At 41.5% G+C, this 16399-nt stretch overlaps 1 protein-coding gene across 1 annotated transcript in view; it reads right to left on the bottom strand.

Annotated features, from left to right (window-relative positions):
- Window positions 1-9884, bottom strand: part of LOC139686134 (trypsin-1) — a 31346-nt gene extending 21462 nt beyond the window's left edge. The window contains exons 1-2 of the mRNA XM_071583318.1: window positions 9777-9884; window positions 794-932 (exon numbers count right to left, since the gene is read on the bottom strand). Coding sequence (XP_071439419.1) covers window positions 794-932; window positions 9777-9884 — 247 coding nt within the window. The remainder of the gene's footprint in view (window positions 1-793; window positions 933-9776) is intronic.
- Window positions 9885-16399: the final 6515 nt, after the last annotated feature.

Here is a 16399-nt window from a genome sequence, read left to right as displayed (position 1 = left end):
GTTTGATATTGGGGTGGTGGGCATGGGAAACCGTGATTTCACCTCAGGAAGTTTGTCAATGGGGAGGGAAGTGCAGAAGAACACGGGGGGAGGGGTAACGTGGAAGTTTTATGTATGAAGTACCTCAAAATATATACAAATTGAGTAGTTTCAGGTGTGAGGTAGTGGAATTTGAACCCAACAAATAACAGATAGTAACAATTTTCCGCTAAATAAATTTTACACTTTATCTAATGGGAAATTGTCACTATCTGTTCTTTATCAAAATATATATTTTAATTGCAATTATGAAGTTAAATTTTTATGAATCAATAATTTCCCATATGCTATTCATAGAGAAAGTTTTTAGACGTCAATTGGTCACCTAAGAGCCATCAGATTGTGGCTTCTATGTGTTTTAATTTGGCCCGCCAAACATTTATTACACATTCGTGAATTCCAATCAAATATCGCTTCCATCACATGATTGTGGAGATCTTGCGCATGCTCTGTATCGTCACATTAATTTGGCCCTTGAGGTTCTACGTTAAGTTAAAAAAGAAACTGTCATCCTATATTACAGGTTTTTCTGTACTCATTAACTGTGCTCAGCATTATTACTGGTGATTATTTGAATATTTATTGGGCTTGAAATTCACATTCTATTAATCAACTTCTATCTAATCAAGGCAATATGATCAATTGAAAACATTTATTAACTTTCAGTTGTACTTCTAATACTTCCCGGCAATTTTCACTCTCCGTGAACTCAGTGATGTATTATTTTACAGAAAACTGCACATTGGATACTCACTACAGCTACAGTTTCTTGTTACGGTTATGTCATCATCTTCATCGGCGATGACTGCGGCCGCATCCGATACGGTGGCTCCAGCAGAACCGATCGCCGAGTTGAAGTAATCGAAGAGGAAACGAGCCACAGCATAGCCTGCCTACATCAGAGGGAGACAAAGAAAATGGTCATTAAGAGAAACGCTGAAACACGAGTAGAACAATGCATACCCCGGCCGGCGAGGTGCCGTGAACATCCATGGGTTGAACGTTTTAAGTTACTTGTACTAACAGAATTGGTTGTGTACTTTTTCATGATCAAGATATCAGCTCAGGTCACGGTCACTGCCTCCTCAGACCTTTGACTCCTGTGTTAAATTTTTGAGTTCAGTGCCTGAGGCGATTGACCATGGCAAATTCAGACTTACAAATAAGGGAGAGCACCATGCTCGGTGGGCGATAGAAAGTAGAAAAAATGGGAATGTTAGAGCTAAACTCGTGACCTCCACATAAACTTGAAATGCAAAGGGGTTACCTTTTTATTAAATGTGAAACTGATCAATTTTAGATTTATTATAGACCTAATTAAATGTTTTTTTGAGATTACGAAAAAATCAGGAGTAAAGTTAATTATAAAGAAATAAGGACAATTTGCACTTTTCCACAGTTTATTTAACGTACGACGCGTTTCAACTCACAGAGTCATCATCAGGTACAAGACAAACTAAATAGTAAGGAGACCTTATTTATATGTACAGAAGATGTGGTTGGGGAGGGAGAGTCGTGTAGGGGAGAGGAGGAGGGGGGGAGGAGAGGTTATAAAGAGCGAAAAATGGGGGGTTAATGACAGGAAAAACCGCAAAGTGGGGGACAAGGGGCTGGAGTATCGGGAGCGGGTTGTTGTATAGCAGGGGGTTAAAGGCTTAAGGACATAGGGAAGGAATTATCAGTAGGAGATAGTGGGGGGGGGGAAGATGGGTTAAACAGGTAACTTTCTGGGAAGCAGAGCCCACTGCTGGTTTTAGTGGAAGGGATGAGCAACGTGCTGCGAGGGGGGGAAGGGGGGGGGAAAGTGCACTAGTTAATTCTTGGAAAATATGATGACCGATGGTAGTGGGCAGTGAGAGACCCTGACAGGGGGGGGGGGAAGAGAGGAGAAGGTAGGAGGGTGAAGTCATGAAAGAGGAGGGGCAGTAGGATTTTGATTCTTGAGTTTATTAATCGTGAAAGGGATCTTGAGGAGGGGTGAATGGTTCACAAAAATTTGTTCATTTAGGAGAACATTGTGGTCCTCCTGCAGTATTTCCAATTGTTCCAATGTGTCCAGCTTCATCCCCTTATTCTCCAGGTGGAGGATTTCCGGAACAAACTTGCACTCATGTGATGTCCTTATTAGATGTTTGGCTAGGAGAGACGTTTCATCCCCTGATGTCCAGCATCTCTTATGTTCTTTCACTCTCGTGATGAAACCTCTCCCAGTCTGGCCTATGTAGCACTTTTCACAGGAATCACATTTCACTTTGTACACACCGGATTGAAGGAGGGGGTCCAACTTGTCTTTATTTCTGCATAATATCCTCCCTAGTGTGGAGGGGTTGTAAAGGGAAATGTTATATGTATCTTTGGGGAAACGTCTGGCTAATTTGTCCGTGAGGGGACCAACAAATAATAATTTACACCACTTTTTTGTATTGTCTTTAGCGGGCCTAAGAGGGCAAATTTTGGAAATGGCAATTCTCTGGAGTTTTTTCTTTAGCATTTTCATTATTAAATTAGCCAGACGTTTCCCCAAAGATACATATAACATTTCCCTTTACAACCCCTCCACACTAGGGAGGATATTATGCAGAAATAAAGACAAGTTGGACCCCCTCCTTCAATCCGGTGTGTACAAAGTGAAATGTGATTCCTGTGAAAAGTGCTACATAGGCCAGACTGGGAGAGGTTTCATCACGAGAGTGAAAGAACATAAGAGATGCTGGACATCAGGGGATGAAACGTCTCTCCTAGCCAAACATCTAATAAGGACATCACATGAGTGCAAGTTTGTTCCGGAAATCCTCCACCTGGAGAATAAGGGGATGAAGCTGGACACATTGGAACAATTGGAAATACTGCAGGAGGACCACAATGTTCTCCTAAATGAACAAATTTTTGTGAACCATTCACCCCTCCTCAAGATCCCTTTCACGATTAATAAAATCAAGAATCAAAATCCTACTGCCCCTCCTCTTTCATGACTTCACCCTCCTACCTTCTCCTCTCTTCCCCCCCCCCCTGTCAGGGTCTCTCACTGCCCACTACCACCGGTCATCATATTTTCCAAGAATTAACTAGTGCACTTCCCCCCCTCGCAGCACGTTGCTCATCCCTTCCACTAAAACCAGCAGTGGGCTCTGCTTCCCAGAAAGTTACCTGTTTAACCCATCTTCCCCCCCCCCACTATCTCCTACTGATAATTCCTTCCCTATGTCCTTAAGCCTTTAACCCCCTGCTATACAACAACCCGCTCCCGATACTCCAGCCCCTTGTCCCCCACTTTGCGGTTTTTCCTGTCATTAACCCCCCATTTTTCGCTCTTTATAACCTCTCCTCCCCCCCCTCCTCCTCTCCCCTACTCGACTCTCCCTCCCCAACCACATCTGCTGTACATATAAATAAGGTCTCCTTACTATTTAGTTTGTCTTGTACCTGATGATGACTCTGAGTTGAAACGCGTCGTACGTTAAATAAACTGTGGAAAAGTGCAAATTGTCCTTATTTCATTATGATGAACTTCCACGACCTCAAGCCTGAATCTGTTGAACTTAATTATAAAATTTATGAAAAAATATTTGTCTGAATGAAATGAATATTCTGATCTTAGTGTGATATAAAAAGGCTAATGAATCAATGGACAAAGAGAGCAGGTAGACATTTAACCATGCAAGGAGCACGCGGAGAACTAATTTGATGGATTGGAAAAGTTATCGACACAAAATTACTCTACAAAAATCGCAAATGATCGCTCGCCTGCACTGCAATTCTTTACATTGAACACCGCACACGCGCTGACTAAGGAGATTTATTTTGAGCCACGTGTAGCTTTGGAGGCTGGTTTTTAAAGAGTCTGCTTTCAACAAAACGAAGTTGTTCTGGTACATATCCCGGGCTGATTCGGCTTGGGGCTGATTCGGAATCAATTTAGTATTCGGAAGAGGAGTGCGTACACTCACGCAAGAGTTCCCTCAGAAAGTCCCCAGCGCATTCACAGGGATCTGCCATATATGTCGAGGGTCATTGTTGGAGAGCGTTCAGTTTTGCCTAATTATGATGGTTCCCAACCGATGTCAGCGATATAATTAGGATTACTTTTATTTTTGCCTTATAATCAGCAGTTGTATTAGATTATACCAACAGCTTTTAGGCACATATTTCTGTCGGGGACGATGTAATCCATTATCGTTGGGCTATTTATCAGAGAGTCCAGGTTCGATTCCCGGGTTCGCCTCCAGGCACCGTCATCATCACTCACACTATGTGATTTTGCGGGTCTTCCTAGGAAACCATTGGCGGGGCGAGGAAAGGAACTGCCATTCCCCCTCCCCACCCTAATGTGTGAATGTGTTCACACGCCGTTGAGTTTAGTATTGGCTGCTTTCTACCCTCACCAATAGAACCGACGTTCGTGCAGATGACTGTGGTTTATATCATTATATAGACAGTATATCATGTGGGAGCTCATCAATGCATAAATATTTATTACCGCATGGACCTTCGGTATATAGTGTTACGACACCTGACAAGTTTGACAATTGTAGGGGATTACGAATATGCTTTATATTTGCTAAGGTTCGTTCGTTCGTACACAGGCAATGTTCGTATGCAGAATACCTAAGAAGTTCGTGTGTGTCAAAAATGTTTGCGTATTTCGACTTGAATCTGCTCGTGTTACGTAATTTCCAAGGTCTTTTCTCTTATTTTTTCCGTAATCTCTAATGTGCCTTAATGCTATTAAACAGGCATACAGTGTACTAATCCGGTAGAAGTAACATTTTTTTACCGTGTATTAGAAAATGAGAAAATATTTCAAATATAAAGCATGAGCCTGATAGCATTTATCTATATCATGAACGCTGGAGAACCCTTCCACAGTAAAGTCTGTGTATTTTGAAAACTCTACCTAGTCAAATCTTTCAAGATTTTAAAGATAAGGAAAACATTCAAAATAAATAGATACCAATTTTATCCATTTATGAGTGTGTAGAGTTTACTCAATATGTACTTTCATGAATGCACAGCAGTTTCTCTGAAGAATGGAAATCGCCAGTAATTGAGATGTTTGAGGGGGAATGGAAGAGGGAAATGGACAAGTCTTAAGGTGTCCCGTTAAATAGGGCACCTCTCCGGAGTAAAAATGTGTTTCAAATGTGCGTCAATGACTTTTGCCATTCCAATCAAGCATATTTATGTGAAGTGGCCGATGACTTTTATCATCATTTCTGTTCAAAATTTCAGTTAAATATCTTCCTCGCATGCATTAAAAAAGGAGCAGTCTGCCCGTGGAGCTCTTTAATACCCCCTCGCCGTGGTGAATCCGTATTGATTGACCAGATGACTGCTTCTGATGAGTGAGGGTAGAATTCACCCCGATATATCCATAAGCCATCCTGTGTCTGAAAATCACACAAACAAAGTCACAGGTGACCGAATCATTTCCCTGTGTCAGCCATGATATTCTGGTAGTCAGCGAATTACACAATTTGAGTTTTAGATAGAGTTGTTCAGTGGGATGAGATGGGTCACCACTGGGATCTAATGAACATAAATCAGGTTATTCCATACCAGGTCGGTGTTAATTTACGAATTGTGAACGCGCTTTGGAATGCACATACGCTCTGCGTGAAAGGTGAACAATTTTCCATGAGACTTCATTCTCTTTATGGGAAGGAGTATGAAAAATGGGAGATGATATAAGACACGGGAAAGAGTGCTTACGGTGAGAAGAAAAAATACGAAAATAGAGACTGTGAGGAGTCTATTAAAAAAACGAATAACTGTTTTAGTATAAAAGGTTCAGTGTCAATTAACTGGGTGATTGCGGAAGTCATCCAAAGGATGAGTGAATGCTATGGAGTAAGAATGACGGCGCTGAAACGGAGGCTGGGATAGCCACTCTATTTGATAGGTAAGAATTATTGGCAAGGATCGCACAATAGGAAGCCAAGATACATTAACTAGAGATCGCTAGTAAAGGAGTCATGCTACGGTGATTTCCTTACAAGATACGATCGAAGAGAAACTGGGCTGCAATAAAGAAAGAAATCAGTTCAGAAAAACAATGGAATCATAATTGAGGACACTGAACAATCTATTCCTAACTGTGCGAGTGGAATTCTACTGGGGGAAATCATAATAGAGTTGAATTTTAGAACGTGGATTTCGAGTTTTTAGGTTAAACAACAAAAAAATAACGGAGAGTGGGAATCGGTTTGATGGAGAGCCTAGTGCAATAACCTCCCACACCGAGGGCCAGGATAAGGTTATATTTTATTATTTTAAATTATCATTAAGGTAGGATTTTTCATTAGATTTCCCAAATTCCTCAAAAGAGGGGACTGATTTGTTATTTTAAGGTTACTACTGGGGCGATAGAGTGGCAAACAGGTAAGAATTAAAATGTGGGTGCGTTAAACTAATCATAAAATAACTCTGCTATCTAATACGCATTTTCCAGCCTTCTCACTGCTTTTTATTTCTATTTAAGGAATTTACTCTAAAATGAGTTAATAAACAAAATAAATAAAACCGACCCATGCCAAATATGTATCATATTAAGAGATAAAATGGGGATTTAATCACGGTAGACATTGATGGAGTCTTCTTCAACCTTACGATTGGTAAAAACGCGGTTACTCTGATGCGAATTTTTTAATTTATCATGCACATAGTCACAACAATTGAAGATGGCTTTGACGAACTTTAAGATTAAGTTTCTACTTTCAAAAGTCATCATGATAAAGGACAGATAAAAATTTGACAAAGAGGAATTTATAAAATGAAAAGTAAAGAAATGAAATAATGAAAAAAACACTCTCACCTGTAATTTTATGAGCGACACATGTGTCCTGAAAGTACAAGTGTGATTGTTTTTCCATTATTTTTGTACTTTATCTTTCATTTAATAAATATGATTTTATTTAATTATTTCCTACCACCTTTTTTGCTCGTTAAGAGTACGGCCAATGAGAATTAAATTGTAACTCTGCATATGTGAACAGCCATATTAATGTAATTCATTTAGAACATAAAGGTACATAAATAATTTTATTTAAATTACAAATTTGTGCGTGAATGTAAAATCATTTCAATGATTAATCTATGTAAATTCAGTATTAAACTGGCATTGATTGGCTACAAGTATTTATTTTAGAACTTATTTATTTATTATCTTGATGTTTTTGATGAACCATTGCGGGGAAACTTACATTATAATGGCTTAATTGTTATATATGATTCAATGTGTCATCACGACAGCGCAATGGCTAAACCGTATGGACGCGAGATGCAATGTATGAGTATGAACTTATTCTGATGAAGTTTTATGGCAAGGCTTCCATAGTTACAGTAAGTAATAAATAAATGAAGCGAGATGAAAAATGGGTCATAATCCCCGGGGAATAACCAGGAAAAAGGAAGAGGCTTGGACATTTTCTAAGTATAGGTGACGATAGGAAATAAAAGGACTATTTAATTGCAAGAAAAAGTAACAACATAGGATTAGATCACCGAAGGCTATCAACTTTTACTGCGCTTGATTCCTTCTGTCGCGTCAAGTGACTCTGCGTGGTGAAATCTCCAGTGTGTGTTAGAAAACTGCCAACTCCGAGTAAACGGAGAAACTGCAAAAATGAGGTTGCTTTTGAAATGGCAAATGGATCGAGTGTAAGAGAGAGTGCGTTCGGAGAGTGGAAAAGGATAAAAGCATAGAAGTAAACATAAATGGCCACCAAGAGTTAAGTTAAAAAAGTTTTCGTGGGCCCGTAGAGCAGAGCTAGCATCTTGATAATGTTAGTTTAGGTACAGACAACATTCTGAAAGAGGAGTAAATTGATTGGAAAGGATGTGTTACTGCTTCTTCAAAATATCCTCTCCCTTACTTTTAAAGTTGACATAAAATTGAAGGTCACTGGAGGGAGATGTTGGAGTTCGAGAAATAATTTTGTTGAGAGACATTGACCAAGAATATAAATATAAATTAACACTAGCGCAAAATTTCATAAAGTGCAGTTAGGTCAAATCTATGTAATACTCGTATAGTGGAGGATATGTCTCACATGAACCCTGATATCACTCTGTATCATCTGTAATCCCCAAAAGCTGACGTTATTCATTTTCTCTGGGGGCAATCAAAATAGGCAATGGCTGGGATATCGAGAAAACTTAGATGAATGCTATTACGGAACGGCTCCATTTGGATGTTGGTTTTATCAAACATATCCCCATTGTAAATTTTAATGCCATAATTTATGGTCAGTAAGTCAAAGTCATGTAGCTAGTGTCAGTCAATTGGAAAATACTATTTCAGTTTATTGTACCCAACTGGTATTTAGAAATATATGATAACATGAAAGATATTTTTGTGGGTTTAGTGATTGATCATATTGTATGTGTACGCAGTTAAAGAGATTACGCTCACGTTGCAAATTGCCCTCAGCGTAAGCGTAATAATGTGTTTCAAGTCCTTCGTAAAAATCTTGGTGAGCACGGAGTTATATTCACGGCGAATATTTTAGAGTACATCGGTTAAAATAAACACGTAAGTTGGGTACTAAGCCACCATATCTCATACTTCATACGTGATTTTTTACGAGAATATTTCGAGTAATTTGAGATATAAGTCTATGATCTCAAATATTAGCAGCGATTTTTTTTTGGCTTGACGGATCCATCATTTTCAAAGTCATCAAAACTATCAAGGGTGAACCCTACTTTCAAAATCTTGCGCGAAGCACAGATTCTTGTTTTCATAAAATTATATTCACCTAAAAATAAATTGATTCCACAGTTTTTTTACCAAAAAAAGAACAGCTTTGGAATCAATTTATTTTTAGATAACTATAATTTTATGAAAACAACCATCTGTTGTTTATTGTGTTAACCAGTGCTGTTCATTGGTAAACAAAACTACTGTGGTGTTAAAATTGCATTCATTTTAGCAAATATTTTTAGAATTCCCAACTCAGATTAGCTCCACGGCTGTTAAAGAGTTCAATTAATGATTTTACGCGGATTTCGTTCCCGTCGTTGGACCGTCGTTTCCGTCTTTTTCCACGGCATTTCCATCGTAGGCACCAAAGCAGAGTGCTCATGGTTACAGTGGGAAACGAGGGAGAAAACCCCGTCATGGATCCTCTTAGCCAGCAATTGACTTCCGAGACGGGCCAACACTTCCGGTCGCCAACCAAGCGGTGTCCTAAAGAAGTGCATGAGTGCATTCTTAAGGAGCGCGCCAGCCACCTTTCACTTTTATGGGAACACCTGATGCCTCTCCTTGGCCTTCACAAGAGCGGGAAAAGGATTCTTCAAAGCTTCTCCTACGGCTAAGGTCATATCGCACCGTCGACTCAGCCATGGAAATCGTAAAACTTTGGCACACACCATCCATGCCGTGGGGGGGCTCGAGTTGGAAATGCTGTGGTTGCCGTCAATAACATCCTCCACCGAACTGATCGATTCGGCGCCTAAGAGCCCGAGCGTATAGCTTCTGCCAATAGTAGTTTTGGAAGGCAGCACATTCGCATATCTTCCCTCTAAAGCACTGCGGACCATGTGTAAAGAGATCACCCTAGGTGATTATGACGGCTTAGCTTCCTCGGCTCGCGAACGGCGGTGAAGCGGCGCTCGTGAGAGCCCTTGGGGACAAAGGCGAGGGATCGGGGAGGTGAAGTGTGGGGGGTAGGAGGCGGGCGTGGAATAGATGGGGCCGGAGTCCCTCGCAGATCGCTTCCCCCGACGCCACTCACCCTTCCGCCGTCGTCCTCGGGTCCTCCGCCGACCGCCGCTCTAGCCCCCAGTATGAGCAGCATCGGCAGCAACAATAGGGTCACGAGCACCACTCGCGACTCGCACATCTTGGCCTGTCCGTGTGTTCGTAACTCCTCTTCCGCTCGGCCCCCCCTCGCCCGTGGTGACCCCCCCGGGTGGTACGCGCAGATCCGTCGCCAGCTCTGCCCTGACGCAGAGTGGCGAAGCGGAGGCCGGAGGTGCGAGTGGTGGCGAAAGGGGGGGAGAGGGGGCGGGCGGGGCCGTGGGGGGGGTTGAGGGGGTAGGAGTGGGGCTGGGGGAAGGTCGTTGTCGGTTCTGTGGCCGGAGTGGGGTCAATGGAGAGGCTCGGCTGTGGGCGTGGGGGATGGGAGTTTGGTAAATTCGGGAGGGAGGGGGGTCTCTGCGGTTTGGTTGACCCAGGAGGGAGCTCTTGGAAGAAGGAGAGTAGGCCGGGAATCTGGCGGAGAGCGGAGATGGGGGCGTAGCAGCCACCCCGTCCACCCAGTTAAGCAACGAGACGAGTGCCGTCGCTACTTCTTCCCTCGCATCAGCACCCTTTCCTGCGGATGTTGAAAACCCTGGGCCTGAAGAGATGCCACCGCGTCACTTCAGAAGCAATGAATGCGACTCGAGTCATGCAAATTTAACTACCAGTTAGCCTGCCTGGAGGGGAATGTCTTAAGCTACGTGTTTATGCATCCAGTTATGGGGCAAGGAAGACTTCGTAGCCAAACAGGACGCAGATAACTGGCGCAGGTTGTGGAACCGCAAAAATTGTCCATCTTTTTAACTTTCACCTCAGACTGCGGTGACGCAGCTGCGACGGCACGAAGCGAAAATTTACGCTCGCTGTCTGTCATTTGTTCATCTCCCATCAAAACACATGGGTTAACGATTTCTTCTGTTTCATTCCGGCGTTGCCGCTTGCATGAAAACAGGGCATGACGTCAACGCAAAAATGCAACACGAAACCTAATGCATGCAAACGTAGCAATCAATTCCTAATCCGTTAGACGAATTACCTAGCGTTTTTACTGGTGGATTTTTAATTTTATGAACGCCGTACGAAAATAAAAAAATCGACCACCAGATGAGGAAGTTAGCATTAAGGCACTTAATCCCCGAGCTACAACGCAAGCAGTCGCACATTAAAATATTTTTAATTCGACACATCACGAATTTTTATGTGAATTGACCAATCGGGTGGGAAGTTCTCATATATGTATATGTATATATATATATATATATATATATATATATATATATATATATATATATATATATATATATAATTGCTCAATTTCAATTCACCACTCAATTTGAATTACGCTCGGTGAATTGAAATTGAGCAATTATATATATATAAATAAATAAATATATATATATATATGCATATATATATATGCATATATATATATATATATATATATATATATATATATATATGTGGGTCGCGGTAGTGCAGTGGGTAGAGTGTTGGACTGCTGACCGGAGGGTCCCGGGTTCGATTCCCGGGCAAGGCACTCTGGGCACCTGCAGCTCCACCCAAGCTAAAGTGATTTTTCGGGTACCAGGTCTTCCTGGGAAACCATAACCGGCACAGGGAAAGGAACTGGCCCCCCTACCCTGATGTGTGAATTTTCACACGCCGTATAGGGCTTAGTACTGGGTGAACTCTACCATCACCTACTAAACCGACCTTCGGGTTGATTACTGTGTTTATGGTTTATATATATATAAATATTTCAATTTCAATTCACCGAGCGTAATTCACTAGGAAATCATTATGCATCCACTCTCTAATATTCTGAGCAAAATATTAATCGCAGTGTGTTCCAACAGAAGCGAAGAATATTCATTGGCTTATTTTCTGAATTAGCCAAAGGCGAGATATATTGAATCGGTGGGCATGGCATCCTTTTGGCGTCCGAGAGGCCGTAATGAGAGAACGTATGATTAGATGGGCCATCGAAAGGAGAGTGGAGTTGGAGCACAAGAGTTGTTTTTTTCAATGACATACATTTTCGACATTTTATCCACAAAATATTGCAGGGAAATTAAGTGGAAGAGCGAGATTTTAGTGACGTTCGTAGCTTACCCACTCTCGTCCAACTGTGGTGCTGATGAATTTTGAATAGCAAGACACCTCTAACTCTGTGAATATTTTCGCTGCAAATATTTCCCGAAAACCTTCCTCCTCCACTGATTCACTTGACGATACGCAAATTTTTTTGGGGGTGGGCAAAGGCAAAAAAAATCTTTACTCACTTTCCCTCAGGAATTTCCTATTTGTAAACATCTCCTCTTCCTCTACACGCATACACATGTACTGGTTCACATATTTTTCTCTTTTTTTGGGTCGCAGGAACTTGATTTTGATCCGCGTGCTCACAGGGATACCGGTGGACCATCACGTCACATGACGTCTGCCTCAGGCCTAGATACAGCTCAATCGGCCGATTGGTGGACGTATCCTGAGTGTATGTGCTTTGAAAATATATTAAACCAGACTAATCCGGCCTTTGGCGTTTTCCTGCGTTCTGCCAATTGCCTTTACTTTTGTGCCGTCATCTACGACCAACTGATACGTTCACTTGCTTGTCAGTGCGTTATGCCTTTCATTAAATTGAATTTCAAGAAGCCAAATCAGAGTGAAAACCCTCTTCGTTCTAGCAATGGAATCATGAATTTAATCGGCAATAACTTTGAATTAGAGGGTAATTGTCGTCCTCTGACGACTTATAATGTATAGAGATAGAGAAAATGCTGGTCGCAGACCTATTCTAGCCGATGGGTACTCTGATACGCTAATGATCGCTCAATACTTGCAAATTGGCTCTGTAGACCTTTTATGAATGGTGTATGTGGTTAAAGCAATTACGTTAATAAATAACTGACTACTCACCATTGTGCACACATTTCTTACACGAGCAAGTTTAATTATGTTACGGTTTCTGTGTAAGAAAAGTATATTTTTTAACCTCGCGTAACCTCATCGAAAGGTATTAAACGGACAAAAAAATTTCTTATGGGAGAGGTAAACATTTTTGCAAAGGATAGGCAGCTGTCCTATGCGCCACTGTCATTTTAATAGCTGGCGTGAAAAAAACCATCTCCGGACGTCTACAAGGAAGGAAGCGCGCGTGCTGGATGCAGGCAATCTCTCCAGCCCCGTTACCTCCTTCCGCCCCTCACGCAACATCCTCCCACCCCTCCGACCTCCTTGTGGGACCCAGTTCCACCTTCCGCCCCTCCCTCTCCCCCCGTAGCTCCCGTTGCCCCCCCTCTCCGGCCCCCTGCTCTTGATCCCAAAAATCCTCCGCCCCATCCTCGGATCCCAGCCCATTTTCTCCTCCGATCGGAAGTGCCTTCGCCTCTTCCACGTCTTGATCATAACTCTCTCCCGCTGTCTTTGCTTTCGATCTCTAGATTCCCCGACTTCCTTCCCGCTTCACTCCACGAGTCAAAATGAAGGCAACCGCCGCCAAGGATGGATCAGAAAAATGAGCATTTCTTCATCTGAATGAAAGCACCGAAGATGATACGATGACCGCTACCGTGAAGAAAAAATGAAAGAGAATCACGGCTGAAAGATACCATTTTCGTAATTTTTATAGCTCTTCAAATACAAGCAGTATCTGAATTGAGTTAGTCTGGTGAACAGTTACTTGACTTCATTTCCGTAAATAGACGAGCTGATGTGATCGCCCATCCATTGTTTGAGTCTATCCCTTGTGCCCTTTTGGTAGAAAACCATCTGCTTGCGTATTTCCCGCAGTTATTCCTCTCTAAGGATTACTCCTTGGTTCTAAGAAAATCTTCATACATTCCGTAGGTAAACGTGTAATTGACAAACCATTTTAGTGTTTCGTTATACGACGTGTCTTGAATGATAAGTATTATACGACTTTTATTCCTTTCACATACGCCTGGGGTTACCACACACGAGTCTCTTACGAGAGCTTCCAACGGACGTAAAGAATTGAAAAAAAATCTGAAAAGAAAATGTAGCGACCGTCTACGGTGCCGATGCACTTAACTGCGTGAGGAAGTCATTTTAGAAGAAAAATCATCGGAGGTAATTGAGAGTGTTGAGTGTTTCCATTCATGGTGAGAATTCATACTCTAATGCTAGAATTCGAACGGAAACATTTTGCTGGGTGAACGATTGATTCACTGCATTGTCAAGTGGACCATACTCTCTGGATAAGGGGGATGAATCACGCAGTCCATTCACGACGCCTCACTCTGTTTATCCTAATGTAATGCGCGGACATAACAAAGGATTTATACGCGCAGGAACTCTCTTTGTGCCCCGCAGACGATTTGGTGGTTCGGCGGAGGTTGCGTGGCTGACTCTCGCTTACTTTCAGGCAATTCGTGGACAATCCGCTCCGCCCACCCACGCGACCTGGCCTACGCGTGAGTGACCGCAGAGACCAGATCTCTCCGCCCCAGATCTTCCCTCTCCCACCTTCGGTGGCGCCTCTCGCCCGGTCCAGAGTGATGAACGATCCGGGCCCCTTTTGCGCTCGGGGTGACCCTCTGCGCCCACAGGCATTCCTCCCCACGTCCCGACCCAACCGTGCATAATGTGATACCTTCACGATATTCAAAATCTTTAATTCCATTAGCATGTACACGCACATGCTAAAAAAATATTACTATCTCAAGGAAAGCGATAAATTACTAGGCTTCCGTGGGTGGGATGGCTAATTTGTCGTGTGCGTCAATGAGATTTATGTGACCGAAATTTTCTCTCCCCAGTCAAATGCGTCATTACTTGAAATGCTGTCCGCGGTGTCATTTTTCTTCGTTTTCACGTCCGGCGTGCGACTATTAATATTAAGTTGATGCCACCGAAAAGGATCGACCATTAAGTTGAATGGACATCGTCGGATGAGGAACTACAATCGCTTCTCAAGCTTCTGGTTGGAATAATTTCCAGTGAAACTCTTACGTCATCCACATTAGGGAACTCCATAGCAAGACTGTGTGCGACTAAACATTTACAATTCTACTGCTGAAGTCAGTCATAATGGTACTATTGAAGCTCATAATATCTATTGGGTTGATCATAATTCTTAGAACTATTGATAATAGTTGACGAAGAATGGTTGTGATTGAGTAATTCATGACAATTCATCCCTTAAGCTGGTCTTCAGGAAACGACCTCTGACATCCAACACACGTCTAAATAAACGTAGATCTGATTGAAATACTCCATAATTTCTCTTCTTTTCTGCCGTTTTGCTTTGATATGAAAAGCATTTACATATACCAGCAAATTTGGTCCTCAGTGATTCCTCAGGTCCTCAGTTGACGATCATCCATGTGGGTCATAGTTAGCGATAATTCTTCCTATTAGTGGCTAAGATAATTCCTATATATATATATATATATATATATATATATATATATATATATATATATATATATATATATATTCCAGCTAAGCTGACTGAAAGCTAAGTGGTGAATTGGTTAATATTTTATTGATAGTCTCACTGATTTTGTTTGAAATAAAAGTGCATTGTTTGAGAATTGAAATAAAAGAGCAATTAGGAGAAATATTACCAGACCTTAATTTGGCAAAGTACCTTACCATTTAGATGAGTGGATATAAAATCAATAGTTGGAGTTGCCAACATCCTTGAATGAGTTTCATTTGTTATTATCATTGCAGGGAAACACCCATTAAAATCAATTATTTAAGAAGTTACACTTTATAACATTCATCAATAAAACCAACCTTCATTCAGAATTCCCATGCCCATGACCTTTAGACAGAAAAATATATTGTACGTTGAGAAATAAAAGCCAATATTTGAGCAATGTTTTCGTACAATTTAATATTTTAACTTTTATTTACGGAAATATATGAAAATTTTGAAATATTGATGGAATCAAAGTCAAAGTTTTTGAAACTCATGACTTACGAAATTTCTTGCCTTATGATATGTCACTGCAGAAGACGGCAGTCGGAAATCGGAAAGCTAAAAACAAATGTAAATTGTCACAGAAAACATAGACATGATGTCACGCAACGAAGCAAATATGTTGACAACCTATGCAACCAATTCAATATCCAGAACGGATTTAGGGCTGTGTCTTTATATTTCGTATATACATCGTAACGGAAGAGTCACATCCTCCACTACAGTCATCATGACGACGCATTGAGCACTTTGCAGGAGAATAGACGAAAGAAGCCGAGAATCTGTGACAATATCGGAGGTTCATCAGCTCCATGAATTTGAGTGGCTTTGTCTTAATCACCGCTGTACTTTTCATTATCACCCTCTTCTGAATTCATCTTCCTTTTGATAGCGCGCTTAGCACTGGGACTCAAGGTCATGGATTCATATCCTATTTCAAGCATGGGGTTGATTCGCGATTGTAAGACTAATCAATTTTTACGCGTTAAATTTTGGCTGTTGACGGAGAGGAATAAAGTCCACAGGTAGAATCACTAAACCTAAATTATTTCGACAACCTTTTTCTCAAGAGTGAAGGGGAAAGGAGCCTGCAGTTGACCATGACAAAGACTCAAAAATGATTAGCATTCTTCCAGGAAGAGATTAACCGCTGACAACAGAGA

Source organism: Hetaerina americana, unplaced genomic scaffold, assembly GCF_022747635.1.
Source record: "Hetaerina americana unplaced genomic scaffold, ioHetAmer1.1.p SCAF_13, whole genome shotgun sequence".
Taxonomy (NCBI): Eukaryota; Metazoa; Arthropoda; class Insecta; order Odonata; family Calopterygidae; genus Hetaerina; species Hetaerina americana.
Note: the sequence above shows the minus strand (reverse complement) of the source record. Positions and strands in the feature narration are given on the sequence as shown.